This window comes from Diuraphis noxia, unplaced genomic scaffold (genome assembly GCF_037042655.1).
Source record: "Diuraphis noxia isolate RWA-SAM2 unplaced genomic scaffold, SU_Dnox_SAM2 contig0001, whole genome shotgun sequence".
NCBI classification, from domain to species: Eukaryota; Metazoa; Arthropoda; class Insecta; order Hemiptera; family Aphididae; genus Diuraphis; species Diuraphis noxia.
Window position 1 is genome coordinate 85,285,571 of NW_028301711.1, and position 27,041 is coordinate 85,312,611.

Sequence of the window (27,041 nt, forward strand, 5' to 3'; positions counted from 1 at the left end):
CTGAGTTGATGATGTTTGAGATGGTTTCGCCCGCCTCGGGCCTATGACGTCACTTCAGCCCATCATGGTGGTATTCCGCCGATGGTGAAAACAAATAACAAAAATGTTGAGTCCGGGAGACGTGTTGCGAGAGTGGAAAAACAGACAGCTCGGCAGTATACGTCGGTGGCTGGTCGTAGGCCGTTCCGGCGTCTCGATGTTCTTGGGTAGGGGGTTGGTCAGTGCGTCGCGTCGGGAACTTTCGTATAATATTCATTAGTGGGGAAACAGGTTGCCCTGTCCGTATACGCCTGCGGCTACGACCGCGACGCCCGACAGCAACGGCGGAGCGCCCTCTGCGATATCAGGTCAGGTCAGGGGACTAGTATTACATAACAGTGTTTATGTCATTATAATATTTAATGAGCGCATGCATAATAATAGAGATTATGGAAATACTATGAGTTATATAATAAAAGGACGTGGACATATTATAAGATTATAATAATGATATTATGTAATATTCTAATAAAAAAAAGCGTCAAAATTCTGTGACGTTACAATATCATTGGTTCAAATTTAATTCCATCCATTACAGTAACCACTTGTAACCGCAGGGCGACATCCACGACTTACCCGCTTTTTTTAAAGGTGTAAGGGCAGTAGTTTTTTTTTACCAATTTTTCAAAGTTATGATATATCGTATATCGTACCATTGCCACGTCATGATGCCTCGTAGCTCGAGTTGCCTCTGTGACGCCACCAGGTTCGCTGCGTCCGCCGTATCGAACACTCGCACAGACCTGGCGACGGCCACGAAGCTTACCGTCCGTCGGCGATCTTTTTATCGTTCACGGACCGCCGACTCACTAGTCACTATCTCGTCAAACCTCGTACTTATAAACGTCAACTGCCACCTGCATAGTCAGAATTTTGTAATGATGTGTTTTAATATTATGTTCATGGTGTAACGGCTGTATGTTGGTCGTGCACGGCGAAATCACCCGGCAGTTGTGCAAATTTCGATTTCAAAAAATTAATTTAAAATCGAATAATAGTAATAGGCCGACCGACTTGAAACCTACACTATTAGATTACACACGTCTCCAGCTACCATCCCTGGTAGTTTTGTGTAAAAATATCAAAAACCCTGTAGTCATCCAGCTGACGGCTGTAGTTTTTATAAGTGATTGCAGTAACGAAGTTTTTTCAAACTCGACTTCGCAAGTATTATCGTGATGACTTAGATACTTCGAAATTGAACTAAAGATGTTAAATAACTCACAATTGTTCATAGGTCCGAAATCTGTAAGGCCAATATTATTTGGCGAGATATGAGGGTGTAATTAAGTTTACAAATTGTTAATTATCAAATACGAATACTTTGTCTACGGCGTGTACATCACACACCGGTATTGCCGATTTTTACGGTCCACATTTATATAAATAATCATTAAAAATCGTACAACCACACGTATAGAAAACATAGATCACAATTGATCGTCGTTTTTGAGCTAAGGCTAGTCTGCAGTTGATTTAACATTATTGGGTTTACCTACATTTTTTAACACTCGTAGGAACGATTATTGACATTTTTAAATACTTGTTTTAACACCAAATAATGTCAATGCAACTTCAATCCGTTTCAAAACAAAGTGGACTGTTATCAAATCATCACAGCTATAAGTGAAACTAAATAACTGATAAATGCTTATTTAACAGTTGGAAAAACTAAATCGAGTTTAAAATCAAAATTAATTGTTGTTAAATCAACACTATTACAAGTTAAATTAAATAACCAATAAATGCTATTTTAACTGTAGAAACTACTACTCTGGGTTTAAAACTAGGTCAATTTAATACTTTGCATGACGCGTGTTTTAAAAACTATTTTGGCGTAATTCAAAATATAAATATTGGTTAAATTAACATTAAAATAAGTTTATTCAAATATCAATGTAGTTAGAAAATAATACTTTTATTTTCAAAAGTATATTATGTAATGAAAGTTAATTAAACTTTAATAAACTAGGTACCTATTTAAAAAATAGGTAGGTGTTATAAGAAGTAATAATAGTTTAAGAACAAAATGTGTTTATTATATGCATATTAAATTTACCATAATATATTAATAATGATACTTAATAAAGTAATATTTCTTATCATTAAGTATAATACTTAATACAATACAATCTTTAATATTTTTGCAACATTGGATATTCATATTTTGATTTCTCATGTAACGATTTTCTCATTTTGATCTAATTCAAAAACAAACAACTGCAAATACATGAACATTTCACTGAATGTCAAAATTCTTATTTTCTATATAGCATTCTGATTTGCCATTTTCTAACAGTTAAGGAAATAATACAATATATGAATTAAATATGATATAGTTTTAAATTCATTTTTTCCGTTTCGGGATATTATATGCTTATACCGGGAAGTCGATATCGATTTGAGACTACGCCAAATTTTTGAACAATATTTAAATAATATATGGATATTAAAAAAAAAAAAAAACATAAGAAAAACGGTGGATTGTTACCTCTGTCCAGAGTTGGTATGTTTAAAACAAAGTGTTTTAATCAAAACGTTTAAAACTGTTTTAAACATTTCATTATAAACATCATCAATATTGTTTAAAACGTTTTAAACTTATGTTTAAACGTGTTTTTTGTTTGGGTGTTTTAATCACTTATTTAAAAAAAAAAACTATGGAATGATTTCCCTTCATAGCCATTAGCCTTATAGTTATAGGCCACAGGAAAAATACAATCATAAATTAAATGAAAAATAGATTATTATTATTATTTTTTTTTTTGTGACAAGTTGTAAGTAATAATTAATAAGTATCTCACATATGTGTCATATTCTCCAAACTAATAATTGACCTCAATATACACACATCTGTGAAAAACAAAATCACATATCCAAACCACCCCACTTGGCTTTGGCAAATCAAAATCAATACCGAACTTCTCCAACATAGCAAACACAACACAAATCCAAACATCATCACCTCAAAATTTTATGAAATTATACAAGACAAGTACCCACACTTCACCAAAATTTATACTGATGCATCAAAATCCACCCACGGTGTCAGCTTTGCTATCTCAGAAAATAATATCACACTCCTTCACAAACTCCCACCTGAAACCAGTATATTCTCAGCCGAAACTCAAGCCATTTATAAAGCAACCATATTAGCCAAGAAGAAATGGAACTCACCTTATCACCTTAACAGACGTCAAGAAGTCTCAATCACTAGATGTAAAATCGGGCACACATTCTCTACTCATTCCTACCTCATCAACAAAAGCCCTCCATCCACCTGCGATGAATGACACGCTGACCTCACTGTCCAACACATAATTTTACATTGCTCAAAATACCGCCACATACGAAACCACCTGGAAATACCACAGAATATTGAAGAAGCCCTTAATCAAAAAAATATCAATAAAATTATCTTATTTCTAACTAATACTAACCTTATTAATAATTTTTAACATTGTATAAATCCTGCTCCGTATTTTCAAGTCCCTAAAATTTGTAAAAATTAACCTTTCTTTTTTTTTTTCCTTTCTTCTGTACTAGCTTTACTTATCAGTTACACTGTAAACCTACTCCAGGCTAATGACCGGCGATGTCGAAGCCTTATTTCTAATAAAAAAAAAAAAAAAAATAATAAGTATAATATACCATATTAGCATTGCCCTACAAAGGGTTTTTTTAATACATTTAATTAAATTAGGATATTGATATTGCATATATTAGAAAAAAAATATTAATTATCAGTCTTTTCTTAAACTTTTTATTATTTAAGATAAGATAACAATGTTACAAATTATAAATTATAATGGTCAACTAGTGTCTAGTAGCTAGTAGGTATATAAAATATTAAAAAAACTATGACTCAATTGTCAATATCACTACTTGTTGACTTAGGAATTTGTATTTAGACTCTTACATACTGATACTAGTTTACTAGCTTTTTCCACACCTAAACGGTTTCTTAGTTTACTGTGTACTAATCGAAAAGTTGAAAAAAATCTTTCAATTCCTGCAGATGATCCTACAGCAGTAAACAGTTGCTTAAATGACATCCACCATATTAACGGAGAAATCTTCGCAACTGTTTGTTCTTCTTCAAATAAATATTTTGAAAATGGTGCTCCTTCGGCTTGATAAGTTATGATTTCTGCCATTACAGTAGGATGATATGCATTGGACCACGGTCTTGGAAGATAAGGTCGGACAACTATACATTATCAGCATTCCGCTTAGTGAGACAAATCCATTTTAAAATTTGGCCGCAGTACAATTGAGCGCTGCCCTGCAGACTTTTTTTGAGGTTATGGCATTATACATTTAAACAGATTTATAGTATTTATAGTATTTATATTTATTATTTTAATTAATTTTATTTTTTATACTAGTCATTACTCATTAGACAGTAGACAGTAGTACTGTAGTATGTAGTAGACACTAGTTCAAAAAACTATGACGGCCATAGTGGTAAATTATTATATTATAATTTATACTTTATAGTCAGATAGTCCAATATTCTACAAAAAATGAAAATTACTCCAAGTGCTATACAATATACAAATATTATAATTCGTAAAATATACATTAATTGGTATCTGGTATTTACTGACTACTACCGACTTAATAATTAAACTTTAATTATTAAAGGTTTTATTACTTAATACTTTTTGTAAAATACTTAGATAGTGCAATTGCTAAAACAATTCTGTCTATGGAAGGTATCTATAAGTCATAATTAGATCTATGATATTCACAATTAACATATTATTTCCAATTATTAAAATTCAATAGTTTTTGATATTTTTCAAAGTAAATTATTAAACTATTCATCCAAAGAGTGTAACAAGTTTTGTATTTTAAAAATGTTTATTTTTTATATATATTTTAAGTTATATAACACTAGAATTAAAATATTGATTTTGAGCAGTGTTGATCACATAATTATGATCATGATCAACCATATTTATATCCATATCAATATCTAATTCATTTCCATCATCAATATCTTTTTCTTCGACTAATTCCTATACAAATTCATCTAATGTTTTTTTGTAAATAAATAATTAACAAACTCACTTCAACATCAGAAAAAACAGTTTCTTTTGTAATAGAAGTTGATTCACACTGTGCACTAGTGAATTCAACAATCTACGATTATTACAGATAAAGTTAGAAATTGGAAAAAGTATAAAAAAAAAATGCACATTCAAAAAAATTTACTTAACAGTTTTCATGATTATCATCAAATTTGTTCAAGTGAGTAGTGAAAATTTGCAGCATTTGGAGATCTTTGTGGAGGTTAACGTTATGAACCATGGTGTGTTTGTTATTATTCTTAGGATTTTATTTTGGAAAATATGAATTTGCCTTATGTGTGTAGCTGAGCAGTTTTCCCAGACAGGTTAGTAGAGGGCACAGTAGTTGGTTAAGGTCGAAGTTTAGTATAATAATTATATAAAAATATTGTTACACAACAAGTAAAACTATATTATACCTGATAGCTGTTATACAGATATTTGAAATTATTGAGTATAATAACTGTTTCACATGATGTGGTTTTAAATTATCTTCAGACCTGATCAAATCAATTTCTTGAGGAATTACTTCAGGGGTTTTTTTGTTTAATTTTTAATATTGGTTTAGGTGTAGGCGGTGTTATGTAACCATTTGGTGAATTAAACTTGGTATTGAAATTTGTAACTTTACCAATGAAAAATAAAAACAAAACAAATAATTACTTTTTAAACATAATCAATATATAATATTTAAGTAAACAATCAATTGTTTAGTAAGCCAATTAAAAGGAATATTTCAAATTAGTAGTTACTTTTTTATAATCATAAGTTTTTAATTATTATTAAAAAAAATTGAATGTTTAAATTACCTTGCATTTCTCTTAAGCCCTCGCTTAGAACGTCAAAAATGGCATTTGAAATATATGAACTGTTAGTTTCCATCCGAATTTGATCGGAACCAAATGGTGATGTTGACTCTAGTTCGATATAAAACAATGAGTTACTGATTCCGCAGCATAAAATACTAGATAGCTATAATGAAATAAAATAATATTATTTTAATTATGACTTAATAATAGCAAAAATTAATTAATTGTTAGAGTATGCAAATATTCGCACTTAAAACGGACTGTAAATAATAATTAACTAAGATACAAGTACTAAAAACTAAGAAACTTCCACTTTAATAGTCTCTATAACTTGAATAACTACACAATATATATAAAAAAAACAATAAACATAAGGAGTCACCGTTGGAGCAACGGTTGACGGTTAACGGTCGACGGACTACTGCTTGTAGTGCCGGCGGCCCGCCTAATAACAATTCCCCAGCAGGGGTAACAACTTAAAAATTAGTAATAAAAATTATACAATATAACATAATGTAGGTACACAAATACCTTTATATCCACAGATTTTTGTTCATTAGATTTTATTGGATACTGCGTAAATTTTACTTTTTTTTTACATAAACTGAATCCAGTCATGCCTGATAATTTTGTATTTATTCCTAAATTTTCTTTAAGTATAGATATGTACCAAACATTTCCTGTAAACAATTTAATTCGAACATGATAAATGATAATACACACAAACAATAAAAATCTACATAAATAATTATTAATTACTAAAAAAATCTTCGAGTGAATTTTCAGGTTCGTTAATTAAACTATTCAACAGTTGCAACCACTCATCCAATCCTTTATCTTCATCAAATTGAATGTAGATTGATTTGACTTTAGTGCACAAGTATATAGATGTCTTGTTCGTACATTTATCTACACGTTTTTCAATATTTATGCAAGACTTCAATTCAATTTGTCTATAATGAAATATTTAAGCATTGCAATAAATGTAGTTAAAAAAATATTACAAAATTTAATTCATGATAAATTATACTTTTTAGGCAATGCATTTTTAATCCATTTGCTTTTATTGGGATAGTATTCAAGGCATAATCCCATAGTAGAAACTTCTCTTAATACCAAAAATATTTTTTTTTTACTACTGGTTAAATTATAACCCATCTTTATAACGTTATTATAATTATAATCGGATTGGTCCCGCTCTGCCACGGGTAGGCAGCATTTCTGAAAACATAGTAAAAAATCTACTGTAGCTCATTTACAATACACATGTTCAATTTGTTTAGTGCATTATTATAATAATATAATACAAGTAGCTAATACTTACAGCTAAAACGGTTAAACCACTTCACCATTTTACACTACACTCTGGCTTTTTGTTCCCGACTAGCATTCTATTTTTATTATTTAGTGTAAGTACCTACATAAGCGGAGGCTTGATCATAAAAAAGTATACGGACTTGATGCTGAAAAGTAAATTGAAACTGCATAACATAATACCATTAATACCTACTAATAAAGAAAGAATTATATACCAATGTATTATTTTAATGAGTGCCTCGAACATACCCATAATAATGTACCACATACAACAAAATTAATAATAATTAAGAATAAAAAACTCACAAAATATAAGATTTGCAGCTTGCAAACTGGTGTTGTGACAAAAACTGAAAAAGTATCCTCAGACTTGTATCATAAGCTCGGTGGAGACTGAATCAACCCGTGAAGTTGAATCCTCCGGGGAGTTTTTAGAAAACTTCTCCGAAGGAACAAATCATTGACTGTAGACAGCCTGTGACAAGTTTATGTACAAGCCCTCCACTTTTCAGGTTGTCACAACACCACTCGACGTTAATCGATTTTGAATAGATGGCCGGCTTTCACTGATTGGTTAGACTTAAGAGTTGAAATGAGCCCGTGAAGTTGATCATTGGCGGTAGACAGCCTATGATAAATTTATGTACAAGTCCTCTTTGTTTATAGGTTGTCACAACACTAGGTAATTGACGTTAATAGATTTTGAATAGATGGCCGGATTTCACTGGTTGGTTACAGACTTAGTTGAAATACCACTATAAATATAACATGGTTAAATATTAAATGTGTGTCACTAGTTTCGGAAACATTGTCAATGACATGAATGCGTTTAAGACAATGGTTATTAAAAATTTAATATAATATTATCTTGTTATTGTAATTATAAACTAAAATATATGAGTAAAATTATTGGGTTCCCGACTAGCATAGTATTATTTTTATTATTTAGTATAGGTACTTACAAAGGTTGTCGGGGGCTTGATCAGTAGAAAAGTCTGCAGTCTACGGACTCGATGCCGAAAAGTAAATGAAATTGCATTTGGTTAGACAATGATAGGTTAACACGAAAACAAAATTGCAGTGTGCATTATATTGATTTACTAAATATCGTACTGTAATACATGGAGCTTTGTGTTGACACGGTACGCAGCGGCAGCCAGTACAAAGTACAGGCACCGTTGCGACCGGTCTACGACTTAATCAACCACCACCACGGGTGACAACGAAGCGGCACCGTCAACTCTCCCTCCACGCCGCAAAGGCTAGGCGGGACGGGAAGACAAGTCGCGCCGGACGAGTACCGGCCGCCGCCGATCGTCAACTCGTTCACCGACCGTCGTACCGATCTAGACGTTTCACCTACGGGCAAAAAAAGAAACCACCACGATCGAACGATACTAGACCACGCGATTGTATCGATCTTAACTTACACTCGACCCGTACGCGCGTTATTAATATTTGTTTTGTGATTAAACTCAATAAAACGTCTGGTTAAGACGATACCACGAAATAGTGAGTGTATTTCGTACTTTTTTTTCACCACCACACCAACACCATCTTAAATCAGCGACCGGCCTTCCGCGGACCATCACCAACATCGTCATCGCCGAAGCCGTGTCAAATTTGGTTGTTGGTGAAAAGTATATACGAGATAAAACTTTTGTGGATGTGAACCTCACTCCTGCGATTAAAAGTTGGGTTTGCGCGCACGGCTTGTCGACGGCAACCACAAATCTTGGGACACGAAACTACCCGCAATTCTATTTTCGATACGGAACAGGTGTAACGAACAGACAGGCTACCCACCCGCGGTCCTCGTTCTCGGCAACGAGTGCAAGAGGCTCGGAGATTGGGCGCTGTCAGGCTCAACACCGGTCAATATCGGAAAATCACAAGAAGAGAGGGTAGTGCGGGAGCAACAAGTCTTAGGCAAAAATGTAGTGGTACAACCGAGCGCGAACACCGGGACACCGGTGAAGTTCAGCAAGGGCGACGTAGTATACTACAGAGCACACCACTTATCAAAAGCACATCGTAATTTTCATGCCGGATTCGCACCGAAATTGGTGGGGACCGGTAGGGTTGGCGAAGCAAGTCGGGAAGGGAGTTTTCCTGACCGACCAGCAGCCACCACGAAAACTACATGTGTCTTACCTAAAACGCGCACCAATGGGACGAAATTAAAATAGATTAATTTTGTCTTTCGATGTCAACACATAGACCAATTATGTATCTTTTCTCTGCAATAATGATGTTTACAGACAACATGAGCGGCCAAAGCGGGGAAAAGTGGCAGCAGGTGGCCGACTTGATTGCGCGGCTCGGGCTAGTGGACGCGGGCCAACCAACGACAGCTGCCCAGGTCAGTAGGGTGACTACGCGCCAACTACTGCAGGACCCGGTGAGGGCGGCCATCTACAACAGGGGCTGGGCGGACCGGATAGGGGACATCGAGCGGCGGTTGCGGCCACAACCTTCGACATCAACGATAGGCAGCCGCAATAGCTCACAGTCCAGGTCCTCGGTAGTATAGTGGTAAGTATCCCCGCCTGTCACACGGGAGACCGGGGTTCGATTCCCCGCCGGGGAGCCAATTTGACACGGCTTCGGCGATGACGATGTTGGTGATGGTCCGCGGAAGGCCGGTCGCTGATTTAAGATGGTGTTGGTGTGGTGGTGAAAAAAAAGTACGAAATACACTCACTATTTCGTGGTATCGTCTTAACCAGACGTTTTATTGAGTTTAATCACAAAACAAATATTAATAACGCGCGTACGGGTCGAGTGTAAGTTAAGATCGATACAATCGCGTGGTCTAGTATCGTTCGATCGTGGTGGTTTCTTTTTTTGCCCGTAGGTGAAACGTCTAGATCGGTACGACGGTCGGTGAACGAGTTGACGATCGGCGGCGGCCGGTACTCGTCCGGCGCGACTTGTCTTCCCGTCCCGCCTAGCCTTTGCGGCGTGGAGGGAGAGTTGACGGTGCCGCGTCGTTGTCACCCGTGGTGGTGGTTGATTAAGTCGTAGACCGGTCGCAACGGTGCCTGTACTTTGTACTGGCTGCCGCTGCGTACCGTGTCAGTGTATACCGTATTATAGAATAATTAAGTTATATCGAAAATCTCATCTATGGAAAAAAAGATTTGATTAATACTATACTTTGTTCCATGAGAGAGCGCGACTGGGTGGCGCCAAAATGTGTTCATTTCCGCGTATTCGCTGTTGTATACACTAAGATAGGAAAGGTATTACAGACACTGATATATAAAAATACTAGATAGACGACTGGGAAATGATTTTGTCCGACTTTCTAAGTTCATGATTTTTATAACTTAAGTCAGAAATTCATATTTTTAACTTTAGACTCATTCAACAGTTATATAAATTATTAATATGTACATATCTACTTTATAAAGTATCAATTTATTATGTAAATATTACATTAGTAAAAATGTGTTTAAATAAATCTTTTAGCTAATATATTTTTAAAAAACAATAATTTAAAAACCAATTATTAGTATAATTAGTCCATAATTGTATATACCTTTATAATTTTTGGAATACTATTTCCTAATGTATTGACATTGTTCAATGTAAGATATAATGAAGTAAATATATTTTAATGTTTAAGTATAGATTAAACATTTTTTGCAATTCAAACAATCAATCAAAGGTAATATATTTATGGATACTTAAAGGTAATAACTGGTAGGTAATTTAATAATAATAAAAAATATTTAAAACAACTGGTATATTAAATTGTTAATAATAATACAAATAATTTGCAACTCTTTTACTGTTGCAGTACTTAGCACGGCAAACATAAACCATTTTGTCAAAAGACCCTGCCAAATAAAAAAATTAATTCAAGTTTAATAGACTATTTTATTTTGAATCAACCAATTCAAGATGTTAAAAAAATTAATTTTAATACAACTGGACGAATGTGTGGAAAATATTTCCGGAAACTGCCTAGAAGTATCTTTGTAAGAACATTGCATAATGGGCCAATTACCAATAGAGAGTGGCTCTTATACTCTTGTTCAGCTAATGCATTATTTTGTTTCCAGTGCCTTCTTTTTTCTAACAAAAAAAGTAATCTTGGAAATTTAAAATTTGGATTAAAAAGCTGGGGTAAATGTGAAGAAAAAGTAAAATGTCATGAAGAAGGCCAACAACACGGTGAATCAATTAGAATTTGGTTTTCAAGAACACAAAAAAATGCTACTTCAATTGATCCAGCGCGACGGTAGTGGCGCGAAGCTACGTAAAAAAAAGCGAAGCGGTCACTACCGTAGTATATTACACGAGCCAGAGTTTGCCCATTGAATGTGTGTAAATTTGCCCGTTTTCTTTAGCCAGGGCTACAGACCTAATGAATGAACGGATTGGTCTGTTTGTGGTATCAATAGATCGGGCATGATTTGTAGATCATACCTTTGTCATTTTCGAAAAAATTGGTTGAATAATAACAAATATATTAGCAAAAAAATCAAGTATTTTTGAAGCAAAAATATATTGTGCTTGAGGCTTGACCGTTTTTAGTTATTACGTTTCACGCAGCAGCGCACGAGACCGTATTACCCCCTCTATTCCGTATACATATTCGTCGCGGTCGTACACTGGGCAGCGGTTGCGACTTGCGGACTTGCGGTTCCCGCCGTTGCCCGCGTCTTGCTTATCGTATTCGTAATTTCTGTTATCGACATTCATCATGACAAAATAAAAAATGTTTAATTAAAATTATTTTGTCATGACATTCATATTTTTGGCGACGTTCGATGTAGATGCGTATAGCCGCCGCCGCGCCGGTAGAAAAACTACGTTTTATTTGTTATCTCATTTTATTTGTTGTAGTTGTAGTAGGCCATACTACCAGCTATATTACTATATTATTTATTTATATTATTATTTGTGATTCTTTATTTCTAAAATGGTTTCTAAAACATATAAACAGAAGTTACGAAAAAGGAGAAATTATTGAGAATAAAAAAACGATAAATACAATGTGTATGGATGAATGTTTAATAAAGATAATAGATAAATGGCTACGATGTAATTACACTGCAATACGTTTTGAACGATGGCCTCGAGGGGGTAAAAATATTATAATAATGGAAAAAAAATTGAATATGATTAAAAAAAAAATTGAATATGATTTTTAAAAAAAATTAGAGTATATTAAATAAACAAACATAATAATAAAATAAATTAATAAAAACATAAAAAATTACATATTACATGCCAGTACATAAAAATATGTTATAAAAAAACTACTGATATCCTAACAAAAATACTTTGTCGACTCCGTGTAAAAAATTGCTAAGTAAAAAAACACTAGTCATCTATAAGACTTCAGCATTATAAATATGTGATATCATAAATAAATGCTAAGTTAACTTAAATTTGAAAAAAACTAGTAATTTATAATACTTAAACATTATAAAGCTGTGATGTCAAGAATAAATGCTAAGTAAATTAAATGATTCTATCTCAATCATTTATTTACTTGGCTAGAATTTATATATTTCGGCGAATAAACATGTCTATTCATAACTGGACTATTTAGAAAATTTCCATGACAAATGATACTAAATTTGTTTTATAAAAAAGTCTTAGTTATTAATTTATAAAGAAAATAAATTCTAGCCAAGTAAATAAATGATTGAGATAGAATCAATTAATTTAAAATTTAATTTACTTAGCATTTATTCTTGATATCACAGCTTTATAATGTTTAAGTATTATAAATTACTAGTTTTTTTCAAATTTAAGTTAACTTAGCATTTATTTATGATATCACATATTTATAATGCTGAAGTCTTATAGATGACTAGTGTTTTTTTACACGGAGTTGAAGAAGTGTTTTTGTTGGGATAAAATGTTACACGAAGAAATGAAATCAAAACTGGATTATTGGACTAATGTTCTCCATCGAGTTATTGCAACAATTACTTTCTTGGCTGAAAAAGGACTACCATTCCGTGGTAAAAATAATGAATTTGGCTCAGTACATAATGGCAATTATATGGGATGTTTAGAACTTATAGCTAAATTTGATCCTTTTTTGTCGGAACATATTTCTAAATACGGTAACCAAGGGAAAGGCAATGTTTCATATCTATCCTCGATAATATGTGATGAGTTTTTAGGTTTAATGAACAATTTGGTTCTAAGAAAAATTGTTGCTGAAATAATTGAAGCTAAGTACTTTTCAATCATAGTAGATTCTACTCCAGATATCAGTAAACAAGGTCAATTAACTGTTGTGATTCGGTACATAAAACCAAATGGAAATTCTGAAGAAAGATTTTTAACATTATGTTAAAACATTTAATAATGTAATTATTAAATACGTAATGTAATTTAACATTACGTTATGTTCAAATTTAAATGAACGAAAGGCAGCCTATCTAGTTATTAATAAAAACTTTGGTTTTTTGTTTGATTTGAATCGTTCGGATACTTAAAGTGTTCGTCAAAGTGCATTGAACATTGTAAGTATATATACTGAAGATTTGAATACATCATTTGTTGAAGAAGTTATTCAATTCAAAAAAAATACTGAATCATTTCACAATAATGATTTATCTATGAACGGACTGTTAAAAAAATGATCTAATTCTCCATTAAAAGCTACCTTTCCTAATGTTCTTATAATTTTAAGAATCTTTGCTTGTATGCCTTGTACCAATGCGAGTGGTGAAAGATCATTTTCAGTGCTTCGACGAGTTAAAAATTATTTAAGATCCACCTTATCTCAAGATAAAACATCTTCCCTTTCATTGCTGTCAATAGAAAATGAGATGCTTAGAAGTATTGATTGGTCAAGTATTATAAAAGAGTTTGTCAACAAAAAAATAAGAAAAAAAATATTTTAATTAGTATTGTTCCATATTTGTCATTTAAATAGTTTTATAATATGTAATAATATTTTACTGTTAATAAAGAATAAAGATATATTTATTATTATAAGTCAATGCTTAATACATAGGTACTCCATAAATAACTAAAAATATAGGAGTTGCTTACTAGAAGGTGTTTATTAGTTAATGAAATATAAACATTTTACACAATAAATATTCCAATTACCAATACTATTTTAAAAGAAAGGATTATTATTCCAAGTTCCAAATAGATATTAATTAATTAATTTAATAAGATTTCTATGTAGGTATAATAACTGTGTGCAATGTAAGTTATTAACTTAATTTTGCGATCGCAGCGAGTAAATTTTTTTTTAAGTTTTTTATACTTTCATTAATATTCATAAAATACACCAGGGGCGCAAAATAATTTTGCCCCCCCCCCCCATATGTGAACCCATAATGCGCCCCTGACAATAGGCACTGTGGTGTTAAAATGTAAAATTAAAGAAATTGTCAAAAATGTACAGTTCATAATAGTAGATCATCCAAACTGTATTCCTATTTTAGGGTTAAATACTTGTATAAGTTTAAATCTAGATCTAGTACAAAGAATTAATCAATTGAATGTTAACAAATCAAGTAAACTTGATAAGTTTATTTGTTCAAATAAAGAGGTGTTTGAAGGTTTAGTTATTTTTCCAGATATAGTAAAAATTAAAATAATTGATGGAGTAGTTCGAATGGAAATTAGTCCGCAAAATCACGCAAATTATCTGCAAACTAATGTACACAAGAACATTTGGAAAGTCGAAAATGTACAGGCTGTCGAAATGGACCTGTCTATTATTACTATAATAAAACAAATAATCACTATGGTATAAAACATATTTGTACTGAAAATAATTATTAACATTTATACATTGCCCCCTACACTTGATAAATTCCTGTGGGAGCCCTTTAATTATAATGATATTATCATAACTAGAAAACTAAAACTTATAAAATATTATTTATGCATTACTAAACAGAAATAAAAATTTGAACCACACTTGTCTTATTCATGTTATGAACTGTTTGTTTTTTTTATTTTTTATTTTTTCAAAAAGTAATCACTTAGCACAGGGTTTTCTAACAGTCCCTTTTGGACAAAATAAACAACATAAGTAGGTATGAATGAAAAACCTAATCGTTATAATTATCTCGTTACTTCTATTTTCTACCCAATTAATACCTAATTTATTAATAATTATAGTTATAATTTTATACCCCTCATCCGGTGATATAACTGAGGGGTAACAATCGCCTGTTACTGTAAGCAATTATAAACAATAATATATTCAGTGGCGCCGAAACAGTAATAAAATAGTCGAGCAAACTTTCCAAATTAGAAACCAACAAGTACCACAAACCTAACCTGTCGTGACCTAGGAGCCGCACCGCGTGGCCATGTCGGTGGAGCTCATAGGCTTTGATACACGCAACGGCAAATAAATGCCGAGGATTTATATTGGGGAAAAAAAATGTAAAATAAATAATATTAATAAAAAAATGTGACAAAATATAAGGTAATCATATAGTTATATTTTACACGGTTTTAAGGAAAGGGTGTGTTTTAAACAATATGAATAAAATAATATAAAATTAGGTACATGGTAAGTGCAATTCAAAAATATATAATATTTGGCACATGGCAAAGTGCATAAAATACAGAGAAAAAATATATAATATTTGGCACATGGCAAAGTGCATAAAATACAGGGAAAAAATATATAAGATAATGCTACGGCTCCGACAAGCGGTTACCCGCACGGAATGATAATCATACGTCGGTATGACGCATTATACACTTAGATGTATTAAAGGAAACGACCCACGGCTCCGCAGGATGGTTACCGGGGCACCTCTGAGGAAAATCTGAGTATATAAAAAAAACTAGGGTGATACATAATCAAAATGAAAAAAGGGGAATGTTGGGGGTAAAATAATACTTGACGACGACTGCTTGTACTGAGTTGATGATGTTTGAGATGGTTTCGCCCGCCTCGGGCCTATGACGTCACTTCAGCCCATCATGGTGGTATTCCGCCGATGGTGAAAACAAATAACAAAAATGTTGAGTCCGGGAGACGTGTTGCGAGAGTGGAAAAACAGACAGCTCGGCAGTATACGTCGGTGGCTGGTCGTAGGCCGTTCCGGCGTCTCGATGTTCTTGGGTAGGGGGTTGGTCAGTGCGTCGCGTCGGGAACTTTCGTATAATATTCATTAGTGGGGAAACAGGTTGCCCTGTCCGTATACGCCTGCGGCTAGGGCCGCGACGCCCGACAGCAACGGCGGAGCGCCCTCTGCGATATCGACGCGATGGTCACTGCATGTGGGGGAGGTCAGGGGACTAGTATTACATAATAGTGTTTTTGTCATTATAATATTTAATGAGCGCATGCATAATAATAGAGATTATGGAAATACTATGAGTTATATAATAAAAGGACGTGGACATATTATAAGATTATAATAATGATTTTTTTTTTTATTTTTATTAGCTATTAGTATACAACTATGACAGCTCGACTATTACAGAGATGATACATAAAACACATTATACATTAAACATTATAATACATATTAAATAATAAAGCCAGCATCTAATATAAAGGTAATTATTAATTTAATGGCGGTAGTAGATTTTGTATTAAGTATGGAGTGGATATTTAAGGGGATATCAAGAGTCTTAAGTTCATTAACTAAAATAATGCGTTTGAGTTGTAGGGCAGGGCAGTCAAGTAGAATATGGGATAAGTCACAAATGCATTCATTCAGGTGAAGAGTACAGAATGGAGAATCATTAAGGCCAAGTTTAAAGAAGTGGCTGGGTAGAAGGTGATGCCCCATGCGTAGCCTATTAAATTGTACTATATATGGTCTATGTAAGTGTAGGTTATTGAACCAGGTTTTTTTAAGGATATTTGGTGTAATATTTCTGTAACTTGAGGCGAATTCAGCAGGTAGATTGTTCCAGAGAGAGAACCAAATATTAGTAGAGTATAGTTTTATAAGAGGTGTGAAGTCAGAATGGGGGAGTTGATAAATGGAAGGAAAGATGAGATTGGATGAAGATTTAGCCAGGTGGTCTGCAACTTCATTACCATATATGCCTGTATGACTAGGAACCCAAAGAAAGTGGATGTTATAGTTAATTTGATTTAATGTAAAAATAAGAGACTTGATGCGAAGAATAAGTGGAGACAGATGAGAGTTAAATGGGTTTGAATTTAAGGCTTGGAGACACGACATGGAATCTGATACAATTAAGTAATTATTGGGGGGGAAATTTTGGATAAGTTTTAAGGTTTCGGTGATGGCATAGCACTCAGCTGTAAAGGAAGAAGACGTAGGGGGAAGGTTATTGCTAAAAGAGAGTTGTAGATCAGGAATATAAAACGCATATCCAGCGGAGAGAGGGGAGACTGATCCGTCAGTATAAACCGCGATGAAGTTAAGAAATTGTTCATTAAGATAATTCAAAACGGCTGCATTGACCGAGGAAGAAGACATGAATTTAAAATCATTGGAGGATAGATCAAAAAATTTATTATCAGTATGAATCTGAGGGGAAAAGATAAGAGAGTCGTAGGATTGCTCGTAAAGAGGGAGTTTAGTTGAATTAATAATATATTGATGGAAATTTGAGATAGAATGTGCTATAACTGATAATACGGGCATAGATTTAGGAACATATCGCCAATTAAGGTACAGTGAGTAATAAGTGTCAAAGATACGGTGATCGCTATAGGATAATGATTTCAAGAGAAATTTGCCGGCAAGCCAGCGGCATATGATATTAAATGGTGGGCAGGTAGATTCAACTTCCATAGCAGGGCAAGGTGTAGAACTGATGTAACCCATAATGGTTCTGATGCATGAGGCTTGGAGTTTATTGATTTTTTTCCAATTTGAAAAGGAAGCCGATCCGAAAAGAAAGCATCCGTAATCAAGTTTGGAGCGTATAATAGACAAATATATAGATAATAGACTTGAAGGGTGAGAGCCCCACCAAGTACCAGTTACTGATCGGAGGAAGTTGGACCATCGAGAAACAAACGCCGTGAGAGTTGAAATATGTGGAATCCAGCGCAATTTGGGGTCGAGAGTGATGCCAAGATAGGTAATACTGGGAACAAAAGGGATAACATAATTGTTGAGATGTGTATTAAGGTTATTTAAATATCTACGACGAGTGAAAATGATTGATTTGCATTTTTCAGGGGCAACATCAAAAGACACTTTGATTAGGATATCATTCAGATCCTTCAGGGCAGAGTTGAGGTTATCAATAGCAAGGTTAAGATGTTTATTAGAAGAGAATATTATTAAATCATCAGCGTATATAAGACATTCATGACCAGACTGGGAAAGATGCTTTTCAACAATACTCATATATACATTGAACAGGATTGGGCTAAGGCAGTTACCTTGTGGAAGGCCAGTGAAAGTGGATCGAGTATTTGACGATCCAAAGGGAGAGAAGAAAACAAGATTTCTGAAATTGAAGAGAGCAGACAGAATATTACAGAACTTAGGGGGGACATTTAATGAGAGAAGATAGGTAATGAGGGTAGGAATGTTCACGGAATCGAAGGCGCCGCGGATGTCAACAAATGTGGCGACAAGGAATTCCTTATTATTAAAAGCATGGTAAATGTGACCAATGAAAGTCGAGAGGCATTCCATGGTACCCAAGCCCTTCCTAAAAGCAAACAAATTTGCAGGTAAAACAGAGTTGGATTCTAGCCACCAATCAAGTCTTGTTTTCAGCATATATTCGAAAACTTTGCAAAGAGAGGAAGAGAGAGCAATTGGACGAAAAGAAACATTAGAATTAGGTTTGGGGATAGGGATGACACGATAGGATGTCCATGAAGGAGGAACCTGATAAGATGATAGAATGTTATTCATAATAGATAAAAGGTAAACCAGAGCATTTGAAGGGAGGTAATATGTTGTCAAGACCGGACGCAGTAGATTTCCGTGAAGATATGGCTAAATTTAATTCTGACATAGTAAAAATATTAGTGTGAACATGAGGTGGAGAGTATAGAGAGTGATCAGAAGGGCAAACCTCTGATATAGAAGGGACATAGCACGGAGCGACTTTAAAACAAAAAGATTCGAACCAATCGTCATTATCTGGGGGTCTGACAGGGTTGATACAGTTTTTATAGCGATTAGCTTTTGACCAAAGGTGATGTATGGGGAAAGATGGATTTAGATTTGAACAAAATTTTTTCCATTTTTTCCTCTTTTCATTTTTTAATAGTCTGGTGGTTTGGGCACAAGCGTTTCGGTAATTAATAAAGTCAGACATGGAGCCTGAGCGACGAAAGTTTCTAAAAAGAAGGGTTCTGTTTTTGACAGCTTCGGTACAGTCAGAATTCCACCAGGGAGGGGAGGGTGGATAAGGATTGGTATTTAATCTTTTCTTAGGAATTGTAGAATCGGCGGAGTTGCTTATAATACTAGTGAAGGTAGAATAGGAAAAAACTGGAGAGGAAGAATTTGTCAATGAAGAGATAGAATTATGAATTTGAAGAGAATACGATGACCAGTTGGCTTTATTGAAGTTAAAGGGTAAGTAGATTGGAGGTGAGGAATCCAAGGCGGAACAAGATCGTACAGGATCAGTGATTCTGTTAAAATTAGCTGTTATGATAATGGGGATATGATCGCTACCGTGAGGATCATTGAGGACTTGCCAAGATAGATACCAGATTATATCAGGGGAACAAAAAGATAAGTCAATTGCTGAGTTAGTTGAGTTGGGGCGACCCACATGTGTAGGACTACCATCGTTGAGAGAACAAAGACTTAATGAGTTAATGCAATCATAGATCTGAGAACCACGGCGGGATGCAAGTTGAGAGCCCCAAGCGGGATGAAATGCATTAAAATCGCCACCCAGTAGCGTATTATGCGATATCAGGTTAAAAAATTCATGCCATAAATTGGAAGGAACATTAGAATTACTGGGGATGTAGCAGGACCAAAATTTTAAAGGAGGGTGTGAATTGATAAGATGCACTTCGATACCTATGATGTCAATTTTACAGTGGGTAAATCTATTTCTGGTAGCGATATCTAAAGGAATTAGTTTGGATTTGAAGGAGTTATGGACAGCAATAGCTACACCACCATAGCCATCAGAGCGGTCGGATCTATAGATTATGAACTGTGGCATTGTAAGGGCACGTGAAGGTAAAAGCCAGGTTTCAGAGAGAAGTGCAATTGAGCATTTATGATCGGATAAGAGGTGTTGTAAGGATGGGAGACGTGCAGGGAGACTTCTCACATTCCACTGAATAATGTTAGTGTAATTGTTTGAGATATTCTGGTTTTTATATTTTTGTAAAAAAGCCATGGTAATTTAAATTATTTTGATATTGTAATATGTTAGTTTTTGAGTCAATATATTTAGTATTTTCTTAAACTGTGGTGAGTACATTTGGTGTATAATACAAGACTAATCAGAAGTGAAATTAGAATCTGGAATATTAAGGAGTGAATTTAGAGAAGATTCAATTAGGGACTGAAGAGAGGCGGGTGAGAAAGGGGAAAATAGGGAGGGGGAATTTATAAGAGATTCAGAGAGCTTAAGAGAAAGAGAATGGATTCAAGATAGATCAGCAGAGTTATTGTCTTCGGTAAGGCTTTGATTAGGGAGATTGGTTAAACAGCAACCATTAGGTGAAGAAAAATGAGGTTCAACTGGTAAATTTAATTTGTCTTTATTAATCGAGGAGCGAGATTTTTGTTTTGTCTTCCTAGAATTGAAATAATGATGGTGATTATTTAGCTTGGGGAAGTTTTCTTCCTCTAGGGAGATATTTGGTTTTAATATTTCAGAAATTGGAGGCTCGCTCTTAACAATATTAGAAAAAGAAAAAGCAGTAGTGTAACAATTATTTTTTTTAAAAATTAAGGCATCTTTATAGGAAATATTTTCGGTGGCCATGATGTGTTTAATTTCTTTTTGAGTGGTCCATTCACGGCAACTACGATCAGTGGCTAACTGAGGTTGCTTACAGAAGAGACATATAGGATCAGTGGCTTGAGCGCGTGGGCATAAATCAACCGAATGATTGTTTTCACCGCAGTGACTGCACCTGGGACAGCTACGACAATATTTTTGTGTATGTCCAAAACGTAGACAACGATTGCATTGAACGGGAGACCGGACACTGGGCTTGACATCAAAAATCATATTAAATACAGAGATTATGGATGGTATTTTCGAAGCGACGAATTTAAGTTCAACTATACGGGTTTGAACGATTTTATCATCTTTTTTAATACTGATGAGTTTGAATGCATCAGTTTTGACTGAAGATCGGACGCCTTCGAAAAATTCAGCTTCTGAGACTGCAGTGTCTAATTTTATTATTCCGTAAGAAAAAATTAGCGTAGAAGGTATAATTGCATTAAAGTTATTCTCTTTTAAGATGTTTGAATTCAAGCAGCAATTACCATTAAAAATTGTGTCGAAAGAAATTTTTATTTTTTTTGAACCCGCAGGTTTAATATTAGTAATACCAGAGAAATTGTTAGAGAAAAATTTAGCGGCCTTAATAGGATGCCAGTTTCCTAAATTTATATTAGCGTCCGTACTTTCAACGAGAATAGTTATAGGCCCGATATAATCTGGTGCAAACGACTTTTGTAATAAGTTGATATGTTTATTAGTGTTGGACATATCGTTGTTGGTAGTGAAGGTAGATTGAATAGAAGTAGCATTGAGTGAAGAAGACGTAGAACCAGTATCGAACTCATTAAAACGATCATTAACGATCACATCCATATCGATAGCCGTAGACCCAGGCGTAATTGCGGTTTGTGTAGATAAAGAGCTATAATTAAATGCGGAGCTAGATATATCTAGAATCGGCGGGTTTTCAATAATTTGTTGAAAACTTGGTGAAATTGGACAAGAAGTATTTTTGATTGGCTTACCATTTTTGCCGACTACCTGGTAACCGGGGCCGGCAGTGTTTTTGACTTGTTGATTTTTAAGCTTGTTTGAAATCTGATTTTGGCCGGCACGATTTGTGCCGCCCCATGACGACGGCATAATTAACGCACAACTAAAATAAGAGCGATAATACGCAGCGAGATAATATAAGTAGTACGACACAAAGAAAACACGTCTGAACGCTAAGACTGCGAGGAGACAACTGATTATAATAATGATATTATGTAATATTCTAATAAAAAAAAGCGTCAAAATTCTGTGACGTTACAATATCATTGGTTCAAATTTAATTCCATCCATTACAGTAACCACTTGTAACCGCAGGGCGACATCCACGACTTACCCGCTTTTTTTAAAGGTGTAAGGGCAGTAGTTTTTTTTTACCAATTTTTCAAAGTTATGATATATCGTATATCGTACCATTGCCACGTCATGATGCCTCGTAGCTCGAGTTGCCTCTGTGACGCCACCAGGTTCGCTGCGTCCGCCGTATCGAACACTCGCACAGACCTGGCGACGGCCACGAAGCTTACCGTCCGTCGGCGATCTTTTTATCGTTCACGGACCGCCGACTCACTAGTCACTATCTCGTCAAACCTCGTACTTATAAACGTCAACTGCCACCTGCATAGTCAGAATTTTGTAATGATGTGTTTTAATATTATGTTCATGGTGTAACGGCTGTATGTTGGTCGTGCACGGCGAAATCACCCGGCAGTTGTGCAAATTTCGATTTCAAAAAATTAATTTAAAATCGAATAATAGTAATAGGCCGACCGACTTGAAACCTACACTATTAGATTACACACGTCTCCAGCTACCATCCCTGGTAGTTTTGTGTAAAAATATCAAAAACCCTGTAGTCATCCAGCTGACGGCTGTAGTTTTTATAAGTGATTGCAGTAACGAAGTTTTTTCAAACTCGACTTCGCAAGTATTATCGTGATGACTTAGATACTTCGAAATTGAACTAAAGATGTTAAATAAATCACAATTGTTCATAGGTCCGAAATCTGTAAGGCCAATATTATTTGGCGAGATATGAGGGTGTAATTAAGTTTACAAATTGTTAATTATCAAATACGAATACTTTGTCTACGGCGTGTACATCACACACCGGTATTGCCGATTTTTACGGTCCACATTTATATAAATAATCATTAAAAATCGTACAACCACACGTATAGAAAACATAGATCACAATTGATCGTCGTTTTTGAGCTAAGGCTAGTCTGCAGTTGATTTAACATTATTGGGTTTACCTACATTTTTTAACACTCGTAGGAACGATTATTGACATTTTTAAATACTTGTTTTAACACCAAATAATGTCGGTGCAACTTCAATCCGTTTCAAAACAAAGTGGACTGTTATCAAATCATCACAGCTATAAGTGAAACTAAATAACTGATAAATGCTTATTTAACAGTTGGAAAAACTAAATCGAGTTTAAAATCAAAATTAATTGTTGTTAAATCAACACTATTACAAGTTAAATTAAATAACCAATAAATGCTATTTTAACTGTAGAAACTACTACTCTGGGTTTAAAACTAGGTCAATTTAATACTTTGCATGACGCGTGTTTTAAAAACTATTTTGGCGTAATTCAAAATATAAATATTGGTTAAATTAACATTAAAATAAGTTTATTCAAATATCAATGTAGTTAGAAAATAATACTTTTATTTTCAAAAGTATATTATGTAATGAAAGTTAATTAAACTTTAATAAACTAGGTACCTATTTAAAAAATAGGTAGGTGTTATAAGAAGTAATAATAGTTTAAGAACAAAATGTGTTTATTATATGCATATTAAATTTACCATAATATATTAATAATGATACTTAATAAAGTAATATTGCTTATCATTAAGTATAATACTTAATACAATACAATCTTTAATATTTTTGCAACATTGGATATTCATATTTTGATTTCTCATGTAACGATTTTCTCATTTTGATCTAATTCAAAAACAAACAACTGCAAATACATGAACATTTCACTGAATGTCAAAATTCTTATTTTCTATATAGCATTCTGATTTTCCATTTTCTAACAGTTAAGGAAATAATACAATATATGAATTAAATATGAAATAGTTTTAAATTCATTTTTTCCGTTTCGGGATATTATATGCTTATACCGGGAAGTCGATATCGATTTGAGACTACGCCAAATTTTTGAACAATATTTAAATAATATATGGATATTAAAAAAAAAAAAAAACATAAGAAAAACGGTGGATTGTTACCTCTGTCCAGAGTTGGTATGTTTAAAACAAAGTGTTTTAATCAAAACGTTTAAAACTGTTTTAAACATTTCATTATAAACATCATCAATATTGTTTAAAACGTTTTAAACTTATGTTTAAACGTGTTTTTTGTTTGGGTGTTTTAATCACTTATTTAAAAAAAAAAACTATGGAATGATTTCCCTTCATAGCCATTAGCCTTATAGTTATAGGCCACAGGAAAAATACAATCATAAATTAAATGAAAAATAGATTATTATTATTATTTTTTTTTTTGTGACAAGTTGTAAGTAATAATTAATAAGTATCTCACATATGTGTCATATTCTCCAAACTAATAATTGACCTCAATATACACACATCTGTGAAAAACAAAATCACATATCCAAACCACCCCACTTGGCTTTGGCAAATCAAAATCAATACCGAACTTCTCCACCATAGCAAACACAACACAAATCCAAACATCATCACCTCAAAATTTTATGAAATTATACAAGACCAGTACCCACACTTCACCAAAATTTATACTGATGCATCAAAATCCACCCACGGTGTCAGCTTTGCTATCTCAGAAAATAATATCACACTCCTTCACAAACTCCCACCTGAAACCAGTATATTCTCAGCCGAAACTCAAGCCATTTATAAAGCAACCATATTAGCCAAGAAGATCACCTCAAACCACATTTATTTCTAAGCGATTCACTCAGCGCTCTAACAGCCCTTCATAACCCACTACCGTCAAACGAAATCACGCAACATATCCAAAAAATACTGAAATCAACCTAAAAAAAAATCGAACTTAGCTGACAAAGCAGCAAACCTCGCTACCAGAATTATTATCCCCACCCTACAATTTCCGACCTACCGATCAACGACGTACAATCATCAATCAAACTTAAAATATATTCTAAATGGCAACATTTTTGGGATACCGTTCCCCCCCCCCACTAATAAACTCAAGACAACAAAAAGGGATACAAAGAAATGGAACTCACCTTATCACCTTAACAGACGACAAGAAGTCTCAATCACTAGATGTAAAATCGGGCACACATTCTCTACTCATTCCTACCTCATCAACAAAAGCCCTCCATCCACCTGCGATGAATGACACGCTGACCTCACTGTCCAACACATAATTTTACATTGCTCAAAATACCGCCACATACGAAACCACCTGGGAATACCACAGAATATTGAAGAAGCCCTTAATCAAAAAAATATCAATAAAATTATCTTATTTCTAACTAATACTAACCTTATTAATAATTTTTAACATTGTATAAACCCTGCTCCGTATTTTCAAGTCCCTAAAATTTGTAAAAATTAACCTTTCTTTTTTTTTTTTCCTTTCTTCTGTACTAGCTTTACTTATCAGTTACACTGTAAACCTACTCCAGGCTAATGACCGGCGATGTCGAAGCCTTATTTCTAATAAAAAAAAAAAAAAATTAATAAGTATAATATACCATATTAGCATTGCCCTACAAAGGGTTTTTTTAATACATTTAATTAAATTAGGATATTGATATTGCATATATTAGAAAAAAAATATTAATTATCAGTCTTTTCTTAAACTTTTTATTATTTAAGATAAGATAACAATGTTACAAATTATAAATTAGGTTGAACTCTGGCTTTTGGGTCCGGAGAAAAAAACGTCAAAAAATTTCTAAGTCCATATCACTGCCACAATATTATCACAACAGCAATACTACGCAGTGTTGCCATAACAATAATTTTATATAACACAATAATAATTATATACTACGTGATCACATAAAATTGTGTATATCGACTTTTCACATGGCTTTTGGCCGGTCTGGGAAAAAATGTCGAAATATCGAAAAACGTCTAAGAGGTTTTTTATTCGTATACCGTATTAGAATAACATCCGGTAGTCGGTTTTTTGATTTATCGATTTTCCGACCGCTTTTCACGGACCCACTTGGCTTTTGGGTCCGGGAAAAAATGTCGAAATATCGAAAAACGTTTAAGAGGTTTTTTATTTGTATACCGTATTAGAAAAACATCCGGTAGTCGGTTTTTTGATTTATCAATTTTTGATTAATTACTATTATTATTAAAACGTAATAAAATATGGTATTTTAGCTTTTATTTATTAATGCTTGAATATTCGTTCAATTTACTGCTACTGGACAATTTTACAAACCCGACAGTAAAAACCAGAAGTCAAAACGAAATTTTATCTCAATTTAACAATACCAATCCCAGATGGCAAAATTAGTTTCACAGAACATTTTTAAAATGTTGGAAATTAAATAACAATGTTCCGCTAATATTTCAAATTATTTATAGTAATGTAATTTTAATGTTCTTCAAATGTTTCATCATCATTATTTGGCCACTTTATTTCGGGTTTCTAAAATATTTTAAATATAATATTGCTGAATTATTAATAAAATAATGTTCTAAAAATATTTATTTTAAGTTGGGAAAATATTCCTTAATTATTAGTATAATGTTATTTCAACAAGATTAAAATCTTTAAAATGTTCTTAAAATGTTTGTGTAAACGTTTCAATAATATTTCAATTAAAACATAAAAAGGTCATAAAATGGTAAAAAGCAAAAAATTGAAGAAAACAAATAAGAAACTAGAAAATATTAGATAATAGAAAAAAAAT

General features: G+C 33.5%; 1 protein-coding gene, 1 non-coding gene and 2 pseudogenes across 3 annotated transcripts in view; 2 read left to right on the forward strand and 2 right to left on the reverse strand.

The window, feature by feature from the left end:
• Positions 1-27,041, forward strand: part of LOC149062218 (uncharacterized) — a 510,544-nt pseudogene that overhangs the window by 397,339 nt on the left and 86,164 nt on the right. The window lies entirely within an intron of this gene.
• TRNAD-GUC (transfer RNA aspartic acid (anticodon GUC)) lies at positions 9,759-9,830 on the forward strand. The gene has a single exon. It is a non-coding gene; the product is annotated as a tRNA-Asp (tRNA).
• LOC149062243 (uncharacterized) lies at positions 16,732-18,543 on the reverse strand. Its single transcript, XM_089221649.1, has one exon. The coding sequence runs from the start codon at positions 18,541-18,543 to the stop codon at positions 16,732-16,734; it is 1,812 nt and encodes a 603-aa protein (XP_089077775.1).
• LOC149062244 (uncharacterized) lies at positions 20,624-22,228 on the reverse strand (annotated as a pseudogene).